This window comes from Dysidea avara, chromosome 10 (genome assembly GCF_963678975.1).
Source record: "Dysidea avara chromosome 10, odDysAvar1.4, whole genome shotgun sequence".
NCBI lineage: Eukaryota > Metazoa > Porifera > Demospongiae > Dictyoceratida > Dysideidae > Dysidea > Dysidea avara.
The window spans coordinates 21,014,555-21,035,027 of NC_089281.1; the positions used below are offsets into that span (position 1 = coordinate 21,014,555).

The 20,473-nt window shown below is 38.4% G+C and overlaps 2 protein-coding genes, 1 long non-coding RNA gene and 1 other non-coding gene across 4 annotated transcripts in view; all 4 read right to left on the reverse strand.

Moving 5' to 3' along the window:
- The window catches only part of LOC136267913 (protein NLRC5-like), a 54,658-nt gene extending 49,739 nt beyond the window's left edge, over positions 1–4,919 (reverse strand). Inside the window, exon 1 of the mRNA XM_066063098.1 lies at positions 4,739–4,919. Within this exon, the coding sequence (XP_065919170.1) occupies positions 4,739–4,775 (37 nt within the window). The 5' untranslated portion in view covers positions 4,776–4,919. The remainder of the gene's footprint in view (positions 1–4,738) is intronic.
- A 2,195-nt stretch (positions 4,920–7,114) lies between these two features.
- On the reverse strand, positions 7,115–15,579 carry LOC136236511 (AP-5 complex subunit beta-1-like). The gene is made up of 19 exons (XM_066026672.1): positions 15,475–15,579; positions 15,078–15,137; positions 14,884–15,026; positions 14,139–14,228; positions 12,377–12,512; positions 11,539–11,674; positions 11,438–11,485; positions 10,944–11,002; positions 10,825–10,897; positions 10,647–10,722; positions 10,514–10,587; positions 10,299–10,381; positions 10,156–10,255; positions 8,715–8,759; positions 8,587–8,650; positions 8,439–8,538; positions 7,568–7,632; positions 7,389–7,504; positions 7,115–7,339 (listed from the first exon to the last, which is right to left on the reverse strand). Exons 4-19 carry the CDS (start codon positions 14,207–14,209, stop codon positions 7,191–7,193), a joined length of 1,395 nt encoding a protein of 464 aa, XP_065882744.1. The 5' UTR covers positions 14,210–14,228; positions 14,884–15,026; positions 15,078–15,137; positions 15,475–15,579; the 3' UTR covers positions 7,115–7,190.
- Trnah-gug (transfer RNA histidin (anticodon GUG)) lies at positions 11,198–11,269 on the reverse strand. The gene has a single exon. It is a non-coding gene; the product is annotated as a tRNA-His (tRNA).
- A 28-nt stretch (positions 15,580–15,607) lies between the features above and the next one.
- LOC136236512 (uncharacterized) lies at positions 15,608–20,473 on the reverse strand. The gene is made up of 17 exons (XR_010692150.1): positions 20,194–20,473; positions 20,088–20,142; positions 18,855–18,929; positions 18,753–18,803; positions 18,218–18,277; positions 17,756–17,832; positions 17,575–17,652; positions 17,469–17,527; positions 17,268–17,343; positions 17,165–17,220; positions 17,062–17,112; positions 16,962–17,009; positions 16,604–16,723; positions 16,312–16,350; positions 16,187–16,266; positions 15,813–15,868; positions 15,608–15,702 (listed from the first exon to the last, which is right to left on the reverse strand). It is a non-coding gene; the product is annotated as an uncharacterized lncRNA (long non-coding RNA).

Consider the following 20,473-nt stretch of genomic DNA (forward strand, 5'->3'; position numbering starts at 1 on the left):
ATTGCAAATTATCCGACAATCATAGCAACTGTTGCTAGGCAACAGAAATTCAAAAAATAACTGCTGCAAAAGACCAACCACACTTAACAACCATTGCCTAGAAACCATTGCTATGGCCTCAAAATGACATTTACCTTAGCAATGGTTACTTAGCAACCATTGCTAGGTAACCATATTGTTGCTATGCCTTGGGTATCTATCACTATGGTAACATTAGTTGTTAAGTCAGACATTTACTTGTAATAGAAACACACCACAGTATTTTAGCCAATCAAATTAGTACTACAGATTTTTGTCAAGGGACCTTGACAAACAAGTGTAATACTAATTCTATTGGCTAATAACTTGACATATTTCAATATAATACGTCAAGCTGCTATTGAGAGTATTATATTGGAACACATTCAGAGGTTGGATTATCAAATGAATAAGTTACTGCAATATCGTATTTTGTAATTTTATAACTCTCTAATTACGTTGCTACGCACTGCTAAGGAAGCATTATTTGAACAAACTGCTTTAAACAACATATTACACCCAGAAGTATCTTCTCAACTGTTTTATAGCTTGTGAATTGTGTTTTCTCCCATAAATTCTCTCAAAGCCACAAGGCTGCCTTACATTTTCATTCATGTAAGGACGAAACATGCCCCTTTCAACGGCTTTCCTGGTAGTCTACAAGGCCTGCACCATTGTTTTTCAGTTATTAAAACACCTGTAAAACCCAAAGGGAAGGTAGTTCACTAAGTCTGAGGACCATATCCGTATTTCAGACCACCAAAAAGAAGCCACCTTAGAGCAAAGTTTACCTGTGTGAAAGTTTAATACAGACTTTAGTTTGCTTTTACTTCTTACATGCAAGCTGATTTTACCATTTAATGGTTTTGCTAACGTGGGTGTGTACGGACAAACATAGGTAGGTAGGTAGATAGATAGGACACACACACACACACACACACACACACACACACACACACACACACACACACACACACACACACACACACACACACACACACACACACACACACACACACACACACACAAACACACACACACACACACACACACACTCACACTTTCGGAAACTGGGTTTTAAAAAGTAGTGAAACAAGGGAATGGCTAAAAGTTGTGAACAAGAAAGGTTGTCCATACCTGCAGGTATAGACAACCTCTCTTGTTCATAACCTTTAACCATTCCCTTGTTTTACTACTTTTTAAAAAGATCCCTAGTCCAACAAAATTTTCCTTCTACGTATGTACTTGCTTGTTTACATTTTTGTAACATATGACTGCTAATCCCACATATACCACATAAAAGATGGCACCAGGCATTACACAACATTACAAATAAAGAATAGTACAAGAAGCACCTTTGCAATCAATTCAGCCGCTATGGAAAATACACACAATAAACGTGATAAGGAAGTCATATCACACTATCGTGAATCAAGTCAATCAACATATTGCGTTGTCAGCAAAAATAACTGGGACAGAAAGGAAGACAGAAAGAAGGACAAAAGGAAGTCCATGATGCATATATTGTATGCATTGTGGTCAGTGACATGGCACATCTCAGGACAAAGCAACATCTAACAGTGGAGAAATCAAGCCCATAACTTTATCCATTGTCAAGTTTTGCTTGGCTGGAGTCATCAGTTAGTTAGTCAATCAACATAAAATTCTATAAAAAAATTTATAGAAACTTGTTGGAAGGGTTTAGGGTCACTCTGAAGACATTTATGGGCTTGGCTATGCCTAATCAATACTGCTAAGCTGTTACAAGGAAAGGTGAGGCAGTTTTCACAGTGACACAGTTGGGTAAGACAGCTATGATCCCTAATATACAGCAGTACTACTGTTCTGTATGATAAAGAATTTAAAAATGTACCACTATTTCACAGATCTGGTCACAATGAATCATTTTAGTAACAAACTTGATTTGCACTATTGTATTACATGCATTACATAACCTTTATGGCAATTTCTTAAAACCACCAAAATGCATTCCTGCGATGGTTAATCTAGCTACAAACTTGAAGGTTGGAGAACAAATTGGTCTTTTATCGGTCAATACTCTGGACATCATTACTGGATTGGCATGAAATTTGGTACTGGAATTGACCTTTAACGTATGCTAAATTTCAACTAAACTGGACATGTGCTTTATGAAGATTTTTGCAATACACCAATAACTGGAAGAAAAACAAACTTTGGTCACTTGTATCTCAGAAATGGATAAGGAAATATTTCCTTCGATTTGGTCCGTGGACTGCTTTACCAAGTGGGCAACTCCAACATAAAAATTACTCTATTCAGATAAATAATCAACCATATATGTGTGAAAATTGCATTTACGTTCCATAGTAAGTGAAAGTTTAGTACTTCGATTATTGTTTATTGTGTGGGGACAGATCTAAAAGTCTTGTATAAGGTATATTCACGTGATGTCACATATGCGGCATTGATTTATTTGGTTTCAATATGTGGTGCTCTCCACGGTCATTATTTTAGAAACTATACTGTATACTTTATTCTCCATTGATAGGCAACTAACATACTGTCATTCTGAAATGGTTGTTCAGTGTAATTGTGGTGGTCAGAAATGTGTGGTAAAATTTGTTACAATTATTTTGGCCCATGGTTTTCTGACACAAGAAGAGAGAATGCCACTTCATGGCAGTTTGGTAATCTCCTATTAATGGATAATGATGTACTACTACCAGTACAAGGGCATAGTTAGTATACTTTCTGTGTTAATCGCCACAGTAACAGTACCTGTCATATTGAAATATGCTTGGACAAACAGATAGGGGATTTTATTGTGATATCAATAAGTATATACTAGCTACAAGGTTTTACTTCTAGTACGCTAATAGTCATTCATCCATAGATGATTACCACATAGCCATGAATTGGCTGTAGGTCTGATGGAAAGAAAATGCAATAATAATTTCTGTTGTGGTATTGTGACTTTTACGACACATATTTTAGCATCTTGGATGATACTCTATTGGGGTAAGGAAATGCATCTAAACATGCATATGGTGATCTGTAACTCAAAGTTGTGGGAAATTCTGACCATAGATAGTAGAAGGAAAATTGGAAATTAAAACTTTGGACTATAGGGATCAAAAAATAAAAGGGTAGTGAAACTAGGGAATAGCAAAATAGTAGTAAAACAAGAGAGGTTGCCTATACTTGTATACTAATGGACATTAAATCCCTCTAGCTACTTCAGTCTATACACGTGACTGAATTAGCAATTAAAAGTCCATTGCAGATATAGGACAAGGCAACCTCTCTTGTTTTACTACTTTTTATTATTTGATCCCTATAATCCAACTTAAAAATTTTAAATTTTTCTTTATACTTGTTTATGACTAACAAACCTGCACATACTGCAACAAAATAAAAGAAAGGTCCCAGGCATGCTATAAATTAATTTTGCATATGAACCCGTGCCCCCAGTCAATTATTGAAAAGTGTAGCAGCCATTGCATTTCGTCTTCAGCCTGTTACACAACAAATGAATGGAGAACAGGAAAGCCATAATTGTGGTACTGTCAGCAAAAAGAACTGGGACACAAAGGAGGACAAAGGTAAGTCCACGATTCATGTATTGTATGTACTGCAGTTTATGAAAAGGCATGTTTTGGGACGAAGCAATGTTGAGCAATGAAAAAATCAAGCCCGTAGCCTAATTGTCTGAAGGTATTAGTTAGTTAGTGAGTTATAGTAAAAGATTCAGTCAATAAGAAATTTTTACGATTCCATAGAAACTTGTTGGAAAGATTTGGGATTGCTCTGAAGGCATTTTTTGGGCTTGGTTATAATACTGCCAAGCTGTTTTGAAGGAAAACTGAGGCTGCTTTTTTTGGAAGGGCAAGAAAACCTAAACACCGTAATCCTTAATATACAGTACTACGTACCATGCTGTAATAGCATAAATAGGGATTCACAATGGTGACGTCACTACAGACAATCCTCATTATAGGTATAACTTTTCTTGGTTATAGGGTCACAAAAATTACATAACATTAGTCATCTTAAATCCACAAAAAAAAACAATTTGAGTTTGAATACTGGGTAGTCAGCAATGTGCTGGTGACACCAGCCCAAAAGATGCTACAATATCATAATACATACATAAGTAAATTAATTAAACCAAATTCAACAGATAAGAACTCTGAGTATTCGCCATTCAGTACAACTCTTTGATATCTCTGAGTTAGCCAGGTACCTACCCAATAAGCAATTTCTTAAGTATATAGTCTCTGATGGGAACTGCATTGAAGAAGTCAACTATGACTAAGTTGATTTGATGGTGATGGTCCAGCACTCCTCAACAAGAGAGATGAGTTGAGTTTGGCAGGAATAACTAGGTCAAAAACCATACTGAAATTCATAATGGATGTTGTACTGTTTGAAGTGGGTCATGATGTAGTGACATAGAATGTAACAATGTAGACTTAGCGAGATATGGCCATTCAAAATCTGTAGAGATAACAATTCCCCTTACACAAAACTATGGGAATGACATCAGCATTATTATCTATGGCCTGACCGTGTGGGCCTGGCCTGCGGTTAGATGGGGCGTGACATTAATAGATTGCGTACGTATTCAACCACGCCCACATTTATTGTCAATCTGGCGCTAATCCATATTTTCCACATCAAACTGCATTCAGTGAATCGAGCGCAGTGAATACTTACAAATAAACTACCTATAACTCACCATGGCTACTAAACGTCGCAGAACTACCTTCGTTCATCTTTTCCCACGTCTTTCCCGGTCACTCTGCACACATCAGCACTTTCAATCAACGAAATTTATTTCAACGCGAATCAGTAACAAGTGATGAATCGCCACATATCAACTCACAACCTGGGTCCTCAACAAACGAAACAAAAACCGGAACCAGTGGTGGATAACTACGTCATAATTGCGTAAGGGAAATTCCTAGTTTGATGCCGCCCGCCCCTTCCATGTGTCACTTACAGTAGAGTACAATTTTGAGGCAAGTTATAAAAACCGGAATCGAAACGGGAAACGAAACGAAACGAAACGAAACGAAATGAAATCAGCCTACACTCTAGTAGAGGACAATCACTATGTTATGCACAGTTACACTTTATGCATCAAGCAAGACTCCAGGTCGCAGATTTCTCTGCACGGCGCTTATCGATTAGATAGAGATATTAAACGCCTGCTCCTATCCGAGGGTCTGGGGACTCTATAATAGAAAAGTTCTGTGCTTGGGTAGGTGAGCGTTGATTGTCCCTTGACCGCTTTTATAAGAGGAGTGACTAGGAATAACTACTTGATCATTACAAACCGTTTACGGTAACTGAAAAAAAAAAAGCAGTGGGTTGACGAGTCTGAAGCCATAGGGATCCATCTGTGGCTCGTTTCTTATGAAAGTGGTTAAGGGACAATCAACGGCTCACCTACCCAAGCACAGAACTTTTCTATTGTATAGTCCCCAGACCTTCGGATAGGAGCAGGCGTTTAATATCTCTAATCGATAAGCACCGTGCAGAGAAATCTGCGACCTGGAGTCTTGCTTGATGCATAAACAGGTACTGCGTGCATATATTATAGTGTAACTGTGCATAATATAGTGATTGTCCTCTACTAGAGTGTAGGCTGATTTCGTTTCGTTTCGTTTCGATTCCGGTTTTTATAACTACCCCAATTTTGATGTGTGCACCTGGCAATACGTCTCAGGACAGATTTTCACGAAAAACCAGATATCTTAACTTGTATGGATTTGCTTACATACAAGCTTATGAGTGAGGTCTCCTCTTAGTAGAAAATTGTAAAATTTGCCTTCTTAGTTATACCCCTCCATTTTAGACACCAGAGCACTGTTTATGGTGTTTTTCCCAGAGACGCAAGAGCTTAATGTTCCATTGGAATGCACAGTGTGCGAAATAACGTCCGGACACCGGACAATTTCCGGTCAATTGCACTAGGTGTCAGGTCATCATTGAATTTGTCCGGAAATAATGTCCTTTCAAAGTTTATAGTGTTAGCATTGGGCTAGGAGGGAGGCCAGACATGATGGTATTGACATGTAATTAAGTTATTTGCTTTTGGTTTGTACTGACCACAAGGGTATGCCCAAGATGTACTCTGAGGTTAACAGTTTACTATGTTGTGCCAGCCTACTTGTCTCAGTCACCTGTACTGCAGTAGTAAAATGTATTTATAACCTGATTACAGTTAGTAGCTTTTACTTGTGGTATCCATGATCACCTATACAACCAGTTTTTAAGCTAGAATGAACAAGACATCAGTGCATCTATTTATATTAGGGATAGAGCCATTATATATTCTAAGCCATGGCAGCTGCCAGCATAAGCAAAGTTTGACCACATAGCTATATCATTCCAAGGCAAGCCCTGACTGAAGTCCTTATGGTTCCTTTCCTACAAAGGCCCAATTTATTGCATAGAAGCCCTTTCATGTGGCCAGTAGCTACCTTTAAAATGCTGTACTATCAGTATCAGTGAGTGGTTGACAAGTAATCAGCTGTACAGTACATTGGTGGCCCCAGTGTTTGATACAAACATACAAGTGGTAGAAACATAGGAAAGGAGAAACAATAGAAGTTAAAATGTCCAGTCAAATTGCTTAATGTCCACTCAAGTTTTGCAATGCCCTGACAGTACGACAGGACATGTCTGAAAAGTTATTTCGCACACTGAATGCATGAGATGGAAAACCATGCATGAGACATCAATCTGATGCATGTGTCTCAGGCATAATGTGTGAGAGCTGGGGTATACAGTGTTGACAGATGATTTCTCCAAATGTTCATGTGAAAAAATAAATTTGTTCATAAAAATTTCATAATCCAATGGTCACTCTCCAAAAGTCAGCATGAACCAAACCCACATGTTATAAATAGGTGGATCTCTTAGTTAGTGTGGCACTAAAGAGCAAAAAAAAAGTCACAGCCTGAGATTGCCAAAAGTTCATAAATTATTTCAGATTCATAAACAAGACAAAAAGTTCATAAATCTATGAACTTTATTCACAAAATGGCAACACTGGAGGTGTACGGAAAAACATGCAAAAGAGACAAACTCATGGTGACAACATAGCTATCATATCAGCACTGTATAGCATAGCTGTCAAACAGTTTCCATTTTATATCACGTACATGTTATGGTAGATTTTATCACGTTCTAAAGTAATTATTTACTAGAGGAAGAATCTTCCAATAGTCAGTTGCTATGGACACCACAACACTTTGATCTTCCCTGTGATGCTCAAGTTGCAGTAACAAGTGATACTTGGGTGGTAGGAATATTAGGAAGTGGTTCAATCCTGTGGAGGGAGAGATAAGCGGTACAACTTGTGTACTCAACCATCCTACCATTAGAATTCTTATTGGCGGTAAACATGGATAACTCCTTGTACACTTCCTTTGTCCTAACACTGTCTGCCTTTAGTCTTATCACTGATGCAGCTCCTTGTTGATTGGGACTAGACCTAGTAGTTCACCCATTATATAATAACATGAAATTGTATAGTTCAGTAACTGATAGTTCTTACTTAGAGTATTCATTATTACGAATGTGAGCCCACATCTTCTTAAAGAAAACATCCATGTCAGAGACCTGTGTTATTGTACATGTAAATTAGTTCAACAATAGAACAATGTAATTCTTGTGTGCATTTTCCAGATAATAATCAGGTTATGAGCTATGACACTGGAAGTGTTGATTTCTCAAATTCTTAGCATGTCATACACTAGTAACCCAACTTACGCTGTACATGGTTATTAACTAAGTTACAAAAAAATTTAATTTGTCTTGATACTAAGAGTGGTTCTATGGTAAACATATTTGCACCATTGCTCCTTCAAAATCATCACAAGCAAATATTTCCAAAATGTGAAGTGATACAAGCACTATATCACATGCTCCCGTAAAATCCATGCCTCACACCACAAGTTGAAATCAGAGGAGGTTGCACAAGCTTTAAGTGCCACCTAAAATTATTGCCTTTTATTGCATAGTTTCATTTGGTATTTCACATGACCCTCAATAGTCACAATACAAAATAAGCAAATGGTGGGGTAGACTGGGATAGACTTGCTATTCAGATCATTCTTCATGTAAGGTTTAAGGACGATATACCTTGTTTTGCAAAAGCGTGGTGAAAATACCAAACCACTTTTTTGCACGTATAACTTCATCAGATTGATTGTGTACATAATCATAAACAGAAATGATGATGTCTTGCTGCTTTACATTGACACTGCTATTTGACCTTCGTATAGCTTACTTTGGCGGCGCTTAAAGCGTGTCCAACCTCCTCTGAGTTGAAATCAGTACATCCAACAGATTAGCAATTATAAAACACAAGAATGACATGGTTAGTTCACTAGCTCAATGACATATTCACAATACAAGTTATTTACCAAATCAGTTGGGACTGGTTGAAACAAGTCCTCAAATCTGATATCTAAACATCCTAACTTTGTAGCACAAGTCTGTCCCTCATTGGATGTAAACACAGCACTGAAAATGTCATTGTTATGGTAACACCAAAACAACTGTCCAACTTACTTGACATGAAGTTTAGTAGGAACAGGTTCCTTTGGAGTAATGGACACTGTAATATTATGATAAGCTACATAGGGGGAATAAATGAAGTGAACACTTCAACACTGTTCCTTCATCATACATGCAGTTACCTGCACTATCAGTCTTCTTAGAAGTCAAGTGTGATACGTGTACATCTGTAGGGTAAGTACATCAGTAAACGTATACACACTTATGTACTACATGAGCATATACAGTGAACCTCAGTTGTCCATGAGTAAGAAAAGTCCGTATCTCTGAAACTGTGTATAAATAACCTTAAAATAGCATTAAAAACATTCTTTTTAAATTTCAGTATTATCAATTACCCTAATATAACAGTCACTACTCTAATAGAGCAGTCATTTCCCTAGTTCGGTTAACCGAGAATCCGGATAAGTGGGGTCCGGATAACTGAGGTTCCACTGTACACTCATGCACACTTTTGCACAAGTGTTCTCATGCTCACCCACACACACTACACAAACATAAACTACTATAACAGACAAACACACATACCATATATAAAACATCACAGCTACTATTAGCCTAGTGTCAAATATCAGTGCAGCTACTATTTAAAGGTGGCCACTATTAACGAAGGTGGAGTTTGTAGCCTAAGCAGCTCTTAAAGTGCGACAACTATTCAGTATATGAAGCAACCAAAAATTGAATGAAGAGTATGTGCTTGTTTACTTCATGCTTAATAGCTCTTGACTACTGCATTTCACTTTGATTAGGAGATACTTCTAGACACACAATTTAGAAAACTATTGCTCTTATCCTTACTGAGTCTATACTGGATAATACTAGAGAATAGTCTACTTCACCTTCCTAACCCAAGGATAAGCAGAACACTCCTTAGAGCAATTAAGCACTACAGGTTCAGATAATAGTCACAGTGTTTATTCAAAGGCAGCGTTTATGCTTTACCCAGAGGAGGTTGGACGCGATTTAAGCGCCCCTAAAACAAATTAAGCGAAACTCGTTTTATAGAAGAGGTTTATACATCGATCTCAGTTTAATTCGATAAAGTATCATTGTTCTGATTATAGAATACGTACGTGACAATTCTTGAGAAGTTCTACACACCAAACCGCAACTTATTAATTTCACCCCAATCACCAAGCGCTTTTAAAAAACAAAGTACATCACCTTGAAGCTTACGTGAAGCACCATCCGAATATCTAATCAACCCCAGTCAACCCCATCGTTTTTCAAATTTGTACTATGACTATTGAGGGTCACGTGAAATACCAAAGAAAAGAATGCAATTAAGGGCAATATATTTATGTGGCGCTTAGAGCGCGTCCAACCTCCTCTGTGCTTTACCTATGTGGCCACTATTCAAATACAGCAACTACGTACTAAAGGTGCGGTGCTTAACCAAGAAAATATAGTACACCCATGCATGTATGCATGTACACGCATGTACACACACACACGCGCACACACACACACGCGCACACACACACACACACACACACACACACGCACACACACCACACACACACACACGCACGCACGCACGCACACACACACACACACACACACCTGGTATGGGCCTGTAAGGACTGATGGTAGAAAACTGCAAAGACACTGCAAATATTTGCTCCAGTGCAGGCACTGATACAGCTGGTGGTATATCATCAACCTACAATCTCACATGTTAACATGACCAACCCATTGGAGCTTACAAACTGTAGTTGATAATGAATCTGTACCACTGGAGGATTACTACCTGTCTCATTCAACTTTGTCAAGTAGTCCTCAATTAACGCTACCAGCAGTGAACACATATAATTGTACAAATGAAGAATAAAATATTTCGGACATAGTACATAATCTCAATTGTTAAATAAACTGCTATGTATACATTCATGACATTAGACAGGTCACTAGTGTTACTCACAATCAGTTCCCAGTTGATGATGGTGATTTCCAGACTCTAACAAATACACTGGATCTTTACTACTACCACAAATCCTACCAGTAGTACAACGATAACACATCTGGTGTGTAATACTATCACTACATGTACATACCTGGTTAGGTTAAGAAAAGTTTCACTGATGTTCTGGACAGGAGGAGTAGTTGGATAGGAAGTGTCTGATATTCTTGCTGTGGTAAACATTGTAACATTAAGTACCAAGTGTTATGATGGTGCAACTATTGAAAACGTGTGTGTGTGTTGTGTGTGTAGCATGACATGACATGATGTACCTTCCACAATTTGTGACAAACTTGCTGAACCACTTGCCAAATCAGATGATGTCATTGACAATATACTAGATAGCTATAACATAAACAATGTCCAATGTTATACTATGTATTATGTGTACTTTGTCTCCTGACACTGTAAGCAGGAGGTGACGATAGAAGAGTGCACGATCTCTAATGTCTGTTGTTCAGTCAAGGAGACTTCCTAAATCTTTTTAAAAAATCTTACATGTAGAGTATGTCCAAAACACCTCATCTTTTTTTGTTAAATGACCATTGTGTGTCTCAACATAAAATGATTAGATAATTCATTACTGCAAACATTTGGAATGGAGAAAATGTCACACAAAATCCTATAAGCTTCTGGAATAAAAAATGCTGTGACCAGGATTCGGACCTGGGTTTTTGCAGCCACAATGCAAAGTACTTACCACTATACTATCACAGCACACTGGAGCAGTGTTACCAAACGGATACATAAATAGCCTTCATGTAGACTGAGCACATGCTACACCACCAATCTTACTTATAAGCTTAAATGTGGAGGATAAATGAAAGCTTATTTTACAAAATATGTCATTTAACTCATGAAACATTACACTGTACTGAAGGATACCAATATCACAGTAGTGAAGACTGATTTGTATTAACACTTCACAAAGGTCTACAGTGACAGGTGCACAGTATAAACAATACACACAAACAGAAAATAATGACCTTTAAAGATGAGGCTGGTGTTGTGTGTCTGCATGAGTTTGTGACAGATACTGAGAAATGAGTTGCCTAGTGACCAGTTTCCTTCTGACAACAGATTTGAAGATGACAACGATTTGTTGAGGATCTTTAGAATCCCCTGAAATACACAAGAAACACAGTCTTATTTATAACAAATACTCTATGGAGAAAGAGTATCCTACTCCCATATATAGGCCTGATTATGTACATATCATAAAAGTTATAATGAGGCATTGCGATTTGTGAGTTGTGACTTTTTCATTTAAAAATGTGGTACTGTACTATCATCATCTTGCAAACCTCAGCATGGAATGGGCTTATACATAAATAGCCCAGCAAGGAATGCCTGTATATGCTGAACTTAAATCATAATGCACCTATCAAGGTTTTGTCCCACCTACCCCCATGCAGAGGATTTGACTAAATTCTAAGTCTAATTTCCCTACACTGGGGCAAATTTGTAGGTCTAATTCCTTTCTTTCTCCATTAGAATATCTCAACCTTTGTTTCTAGCATTGCCTAAATCCCCACACCTGGGGCATGTATTTTTGTCTAGTTCCCTCGTTATGCCCTTGTTTGCCCACATGGAGGTAAGTGGAGCAAACTTTGATAGGTGCATAAGAAAACCATTTGGTAAGCACTCCAGTTTGCTCCATCAATACCACATAAATTCATACAATGGGTCTATAATGACATCTCTAGGAAGCTTCACCGAAACAAATGGATAACTTCAGCAGTACTGCATGGCTGCTCTACACAACTCTACAGTGTTATAGCTTTACAGTAGAGCATACTCCTCTGCCAACACTGCTATACATACCAAGGGACTCAGTTGAGGATACAGTGCTGCAGTCTCCAACATTACTATGTGGTAAGACAAGTTCACCAAAACTGACTGCATTGGAGTACTCATAATCTGATCATTGAGAGCTGATAACAGGTTAACTGGTAAATCACTGTCAACAAATAATACACACACTGGTAAGTCTTGTGGTAATCAGTAGACTAAAGTGTGTGTGTGAGTGTGTGCGTGCGTGCGTGTGTGTGTGTGTGTATGTGTGTGAGTGTGTGCGTGTGTGTGAGTGTGTGCGTGTGTGTGTGTGTGCGTGTGAGTGTGCGTGTGTGTGTGAGTGTGTGTGTGAGAACGTGTGTGTGTGAGTGTGTGTGTGCGAGAGTGTGTGTGTGTGTGAGTGTGTGTGCGTGTGTGTGTGTGTGCGTGCGTGTGTGTGTGGGTGTGTGAGTGTGTGTGTGTGTGTGTGTGTGTGTGTGTGTGAGTGTGTGTGTGTGTGCGTGAGTGTGTGTGTGTGTGTGTGCGTGAGTGTGTGTGTGTGTGTTAGTGTGTGAGTGTGTGTGTGGGTGTGTGTGTGTGTGTGAGTGTGTGTGTGTGAGTGTGTGTGTGTGTGTGAGTGTGTGTATGTGCGTGTGTGTGTGTGAGTGTGTGTGCACGCGTGCATTATTATTTGGATGTGTCGCCGTTCCTTGTGGTATGTACATTGTTGTACAAGTATGCAATACTCCACAGTTTGTGTTGGGGAGTTTATAAACAGTGGAATGGACTACTGGAATGGTGGAGTGAAATTTTTAAAAGTTCATCACATCCAAATAAGGGCTCAAATTCCTGAAAGCCAGCCCAATTACATACTTTCAGCATTCTTGTGGCTCATGTACTGTACTGAATGAAGTCATTTCTGAACACAGTGCAACATAATTTTGCAAACAAAATTAATGATTGACACACAGAGTTATTAACAAGTTAGCCTGGTTAGATAGGTGACCTTATTACAGTATATGCACACTTTACATTGTGTACATGTGTGATGTATACATAAGTTCAGACTATGACGTCACTGGTTGGCAAACACCCAAATACTAGCCAGAGGGAAAAGAATTTTCACACAAATTGTCGGCCAATAGGTTAAAGAAATAAGGAAGAACTAAGAACCAAGTTGTTTCGAGACAAAGCTTACGTGCTCAAAGACTTGCCAACCATGTGGCTCGGTGCTGCTCTGCGCTAAGTAGACAGTGTGCACTTATGTATACATGTATGCACATTTAACTGCAGGTTAACTATGGTAGTAGGACGAGTATGCCTGGCTCTGCAAGCCAAGAAGGTACGAAAGAGCCAACCTCTTGCAATCATTCTTAAAATTTGGGCACGCACTTCAAAGCCTGGACTAGCAGCCAGCTCAGTTGCAATAAACAAATTCAATAGTTGCTTTCCCCTCCCACCCACCTTGTTTCCATTAGCCTTCTGGTTAATGTGATATATGTAGTTATGGTTGCTCTTACAGTGGTGTGTGATATGGGGGATCACCTTCAGTAACTCTAGGATCATTTTATTAATGTAGTTGGCTGTACTTACAATTCAATAGGGTTGCACTGTGTTCAGAACTGACTCATTCGCTACAGTACATGAACCACAAGAATGGTAAAAGTGTGTAATTGGGCTGGCTATTAGGAATTTGAGCTCTTATTTGGGGATATTGAGCTTTAAAAATTTCATTCCACCATTCCACTATTCCACCATTCCAGTAGTCCATTCCACTGTTTATACACTCCCTTTTGTGTTGTGTTGATGTTACCTTTTGGGTTGAAATCTGGCCACAGCTCTGATGAAGTTGATAGTGTGTGAGGTATACTTTGGATGTTGCATCACCACAGTGATCAGTAACCTGTGAAATTTGTTTGTATTAGAATACATGCACGAAAATCATTGTTCCACGTAGGGTACTAGAGTATAGGGCTAACAAATACTCGAGTACTTGTTAAGGATTTTGGTACTCGGATAGTAAAATTACTCATTAAGATCACATGACCCAGCTCACATGATGCATTCGCCATCAGGGAGTGACAAAATGAAGGCTATAGAGTTTGATTAGCATAATTTCTTGTTCAGGAACACTAACATCAGTACTGTAATACAGTGTGTATCATTGTTGTGTTACTTGAAAAAGCTATAAAATATGTCAAATGAGTATGACTACAAGTAGCTAGTATTCGTGAGTACTTGATCGTTAACTCTAGAGAGTACTCGAATACAGTGAAACCTGTCTATTCCGGTCATCATAGGGACAAAATTTTCTGACCTCAGTAAGGAGGTGGCTAGGTCACTTTGTACACAGTTGGCACATGTGTGGACTTTTATAATGGCCAGTTTAGACAGGTGACCTCTTTATGCAGTAACCTGATTAGACAGGTTTCACTGTACTAAAAAACCATGATCCCTACTAGAGTAGTTGCATATCGTCTCAATATCGGAAGATATATCGTCTCATACAAGTGTATATATGCCTACAAATTGGGACATCCAATAATTGTACCACTTACCGGAAGATATCTTGTTGGAGTACACTGTTTGCAGTAAATGTAGAGTGTACGGTAGAGAGTGACTGGCTGAGGTCCCAATACTCAATGATAAACTGCCTTCTGTAGGCCCATCAAACAGCTCATCAGAGTAGCAGAGGAAGAGTCTGAAGGGACACACACACTATCAACACTCACAACACATGATATGTACTGACCATTAGTTGTCCCTGGAGTGAAGCATTGACTGAGTGCATCCAGTTTAGCAGCCACAATATCTGAGAATTACAACATTGTGTCATTCATTACATAAATGTCCTAATATAACATACAGACTGTCCTAGTGCTACTAAACACAACGTACTCTCAGTCGCTCATGAGTATAATTTTTGCACTTGACACTTGCCATAAACTCCCTCCATCACAATTACTGGTGATACAGCAACAGTACAAGAGAAGGGCAGTGTATATTGCACTACAATATGTGACTGAAGCTACATAGGCCATGTTACTAAATAAAGAGTGAAGTAACTTTCAAACTAATCCAAAGAGCAGTAGTTTAGAACCTTCTTTTAACAACAATTCTAAACATTATGACTTGTGTAATTGACTTACCAACATGATCAAAACCGGTAGAGAATAAAGTAGCAAGATCATTGTAGTCAATGATGAATGGTAGGCTGTATTGTATGGGAGTCCTGTTACCACTGAGTACCTGATACACACACAGTACACCTCATAACACATGTAGTGTCTGTTTTGAGTGGGTAGTGAAGGAGCCAGTTAAATGTGACCAGCTTGTGGTGGGTGGACAATGAAGGATGAGTAGCTATTATGATATTCCTGGAAGTATACTCACAATAATCTACAGTATGTACATTGGTTAGTACATAACATGACACACAGAGTCCAAGTCTCTAGTATCTATGGTCCAACTACAGTTTATAGCTTACCTCTTAAGTATTAGTTCATCTTCACTAGCATTACACAATTCACTCCCAAACAACACCTGTAGTGACACATGATCTCCTTGAGAGTGCCAAATATTTGAACATTATGTAAGTGATGTGCATGTGTGTGTGTGTGTGTGTGTGTGTGTGTGTGTGTGTGTGTGTGTGTGTGTGTGTGTGTGTGTGTGTGTGTGTGTGTGTGTGTGTGTGTGTGTGTGTGTGTGTGTGTGTGTGTGTGTGTGTGTGTGTGTGTGTGTGTGTGTGTGTGTGTGTGTGTGTGTGTGTGTGTGTGTGTGTGTGTGTGTGTGTGTGTGTGTGTGTGTGTGTGTGTGTGTGTGTGTGTGTGTGTGTGTGTGTGTGTGTGTGTGAAGACATACCTTTAATAAGAATGCAATGTGGAACAACATCAGTTCTTGACTTGATGAATATCTCATGAGGAAAGACTTAAATGTCTACACTAGTAACATGTCATACACACATCACTACAATGATCACTACTCACCATAGCAGATATGCCTGACAAGTGTACAGCTCTCAACAACTGTTCAAACACAAAAAAATACATATACTAACACAAGTAGTTATACATACATACATACATACATACATACATACATACATACATACATACATACATACATACATACATGCATACATTAAATGTGCGTGTTGAAAGTAACTAGACCGGACAAACCCATCTCTCTGTACAATACTAACATCAACTAGAGTATCTTAGAGCAGGTGGTTATAACTTCTAACTTGACAACAACTCACAACTAAACCATTATTCGTACCATTCTAACAGTATGGACCATTACTGGGTGTGTGGTCAAGTTCAGGTGATCCATCATCAGAGACACACCCCTCTTCAGCTCATGTGTATCAATCAACTCCATCAACTTGTTCTCTGGAGGCTGTAATGGGGAATTGTCTGTCATATATGCACCCAATCTGTAATACTGCTTGAATGTGATGGCAGTTTTATGCATCCTTGCTCAATATTTAAATTAGTGCTACCAAGAGTAAATTTACTCTTGATAATAGAGTGCTACCAAGAGTAAATTATTCAGCAGTTACATTTTAAATATAGTACCCATGTAACTGATTATATATGCTCAATTCACACAGATACACACAAACACAATTCCTCACATTGATCAGTAGTTCAGTTGAGGTCTTGAGATGATCCACTGAGTATGGCTATATGTACACATCACATCATAATGCTACACAACTAACTACACTTACATACCACTAGATCTCTGGCTGACCAAAACTACTCCTTTCACAATTTACATCTCGGCTATAAGTATACATATTTTACACAGTGTAAATCTAAAAGTACACAAAAGTACTTCAAGTCATCAATCATCTTCAATACAGCATGATGCAGCACAGTGGAAGCCAGTGCCTGATATCACAATGTGTCAAGTATGATTCTATATAATACCCACCCACCATGTAGTGTTGTTATATCAGAGAAGTTTCCTCAGCACACAACAAGTAATTGAGTAAGTTTCCATGACAATAACCCCTGTAGGTACATTACAACATCAGTGTCATTGTACAGAACAAACAAACAAACACACACACACACACACACACACACACACACACACACACACACACACACACACACACACAAGTACAATTACTTACAGGATATTTCATCTCTAATTCTTTCAGGCACTCACATGCAGCACAGTGGAAGCCAGTGCCTGATATCACAATGTGTCAAGTATGATTCTATATAATACCCACCCACCATGTAGTGTTGTTATATCAGAGAAGTTTCCTCAGCACACAAATCAAGTAATTGAGTAAGTTTCCATGACAATAACCCCTGTAGGTACATTACAACATCAGTGTCATTGTACAGAACAAACACACACACACACACACACACACACACACACACACACACACACACAAGTACAATTACTTACAGGATATTTCATCTCTAATTCTTTCAGGCACTCACATGCAGTCATCCTCACCATCCTGGTATGGTCACTATAGTGACCTGTAACAGTAGTATAACAAGACATTAACACACAATTCACTAAAACGTATGTGTTTGACATTATAATCAAGGTATTGATGTCTACAGACTGCAAATAACAATGTGTGTATTTGATTTTTTGTGACCATTCGTCATGAGTTAAGTTACTCACACCAAAGGACAGGAAAATGCAGACACACAGACACATGATTTTTCCCAACAAATTGCAGCAAACCAGGTACATACATACACACATCTAGGCGGGCACCTAATTTAAAAACCACTAGAGTAAAATGACAAATTAATTATAGGTACGTACAGACAGACTAGCAGCAAACAAAATTAGAATGTATCAACATACACATATACCATCCTCTTTGTGCTGCATAAGGAGTGCTACACTTACCAATTCAATAGTGGTAAACAACAGATCAATGTAACTGGTTAAAAGTTTCTCCTGGCCTCCCTGTAATTAAATTAAATACACATGCTACTAAAATTATAAAATACAAAACACATTATTATTATCATTATTTGGGGGGGGGAAAGGGCAGACAGCAAAGCTAAACAATTACAAATTATAAGTGCTGTACAATCAAAATCTGAAATACTGTACATACGTACGCACACAAATCTATTTTTTAAAACTGTTCTACTTTGACTAATAAGAACAAGATGATGTGCCCTAGCAACTGAAAGATGATTCCAACTTTATTACAAAGGACAGGTGTTGTAAAGACTTTAAAACACCACCAATTTTTAGTAGTGAATAGTTAACTAGTTATGTACATACCTAGGTACTGATAATTGACATACATGGAAAGCTCCAATAAGTGATCATCAAATAAGCCACAAAAAATATTCTACATACTACTTGCTCTATACACTGCAGTTGATGTTTAGAAAAACAGACACACCTACATATATACACCTGTACATACCTTAATATCCACCACGCATAACACAGTAGCCATGGTACACGTACACAACACCTACACACAGACAAACACGATGATAAGACACCAGTATATTACAAGACATACCTTAGCTATGTAGTAGTGGTTGACTCATGAACTGATTGTGAGATAGTAAATTCTTCAGTGCTGCCATTGTGTACTCTAACAAAGTTGGGTTACCAAAAACATTTAATTGGTATAGTAAGAGATATTAGCCAATGCAGTAATACCTCATTGGTAAGCCTACTGATGGGCGTTTTATAGACAGGACTTCATTGATAGTCGCCTCATTTTATTAAAATTAGATGTACAAGTACGGCAGTTCTTAAGACGACATCTTGAGACTAAAATTTGGAATGAGCGGCCAATCTAAACATATTTGATATGACTGGCCATTCCACACACTAATGCAACACGTGTGGTATGGGCCTGGAGGTTTTATCCAGCCAGTCACACAATCTAGTCAGATTGTCCTCAACATGTTTTATAATAGCTATACCTAAATGATAAGCTGTAGCTCAGTCAATTAACAAAATTTCGTCAGTACTTATGGTAATGTACTGCATTATTGTAGCTCCTAATTAACTGATACCCTTTTCAAGGAGCAAATTTTTGTTGAGCAATGTTGCTAAAAATAAATTATTCGTGGATTTGCAAACATTCCAAATATGCATTCCATTATATGGAGGTTTATATACTTCAAGGATAAAAATTTCATTGGTATTATAACCCAAATCACAAAAAATCCCCCCTCTGAAATACTAATTTAGGCCACACAGCATGTTTTGTATGGTTGCATACAATCACTGGACTGGACTCGTGTATTTTCCCTTTTTAACTGGTTATAAGCATGTTAGTTAGACCACTCCTCTGTACATAAAGAAACTCATACACACACACACAAAGAAAGATGTGATCGTCAACATTGCCCAGCTGCAGCTATGTATCAGCCATAGAATATATCAAACAGTTTAACTGTCACCACTTAATTTATCTGACTCAACTATAACTTGTATTTAGGATGCATGGTTACCACAACACTACATACACATGTAGTGTATGGTTTGTACTTCACGATAAGACAAATGGTAGTCACACAATGGAGATTATACCAAGAGGGAGTTGTTATGCAAAAATGCACACATTCCTAAGCAGTACCAAGCAAACAGGTTCACCTGCATATTTTACACTCAATGTAGCTAAAACTAGTTGCCCAAATGCGTATGTGCTAAAAAAGAAAAAAAAAACTGAGTCCAGTAGTCCAGTCCAGTGAATTTTACACAACCTGTTGTGGTCAAGGGTTGTAGTGACGTACGGTACCTTTCCCTGGTGCCATTAGCTTGGAGGCTGTGGTCTTCTCATCAAGGTACAGTTGCTAAATGGATATACACGATCACACAACAACACGACACATGGGATATCTTACGTCGAGCTGTCGAGGGTGTAGCCCCCGGCAGTAGCTAGCAAGTCGTGCACAAAAGTTTGCTGGTACGGTTATGATCTGATCTGAACTCCACCCACAACAAATACAACCGGTGAATATATCATCGGCGCTTTCGCGTGACCAATCTTGGACATCTTTGACTTCGCCCTGAGCACAACTCTATTCAAAGCCTACTCTATGTAATCACGTGCTCCTGCATACTTGTCAACTAACTAGTCTGGCGGCGCGCTGCCAGATTAGTACTGTCCTAAATAAAAATGCA

Coding starts and splice junctions, on each gene's coding strand:
- LOC136236511 (XM_066026672.1), bottom strand. CDS start 14,209: ATGCAACATCCAAAGTATACCTCACACACTATCAACTTCATCAGAGCT. Junction 10,382..10,513: donor TCATCAACTGGGAACTGATT/GTGAGTAACACT, acceptor CACTGCTGGTAG/CGTTAATTGAGGACTACTTG. Junction 8,539..8,586: donor CCTACTAAACTTCATGTCAA/GTAAGTTGGACA, acceptor TGACATTTTCAG/TGCTGTGTTTACATCCAATG.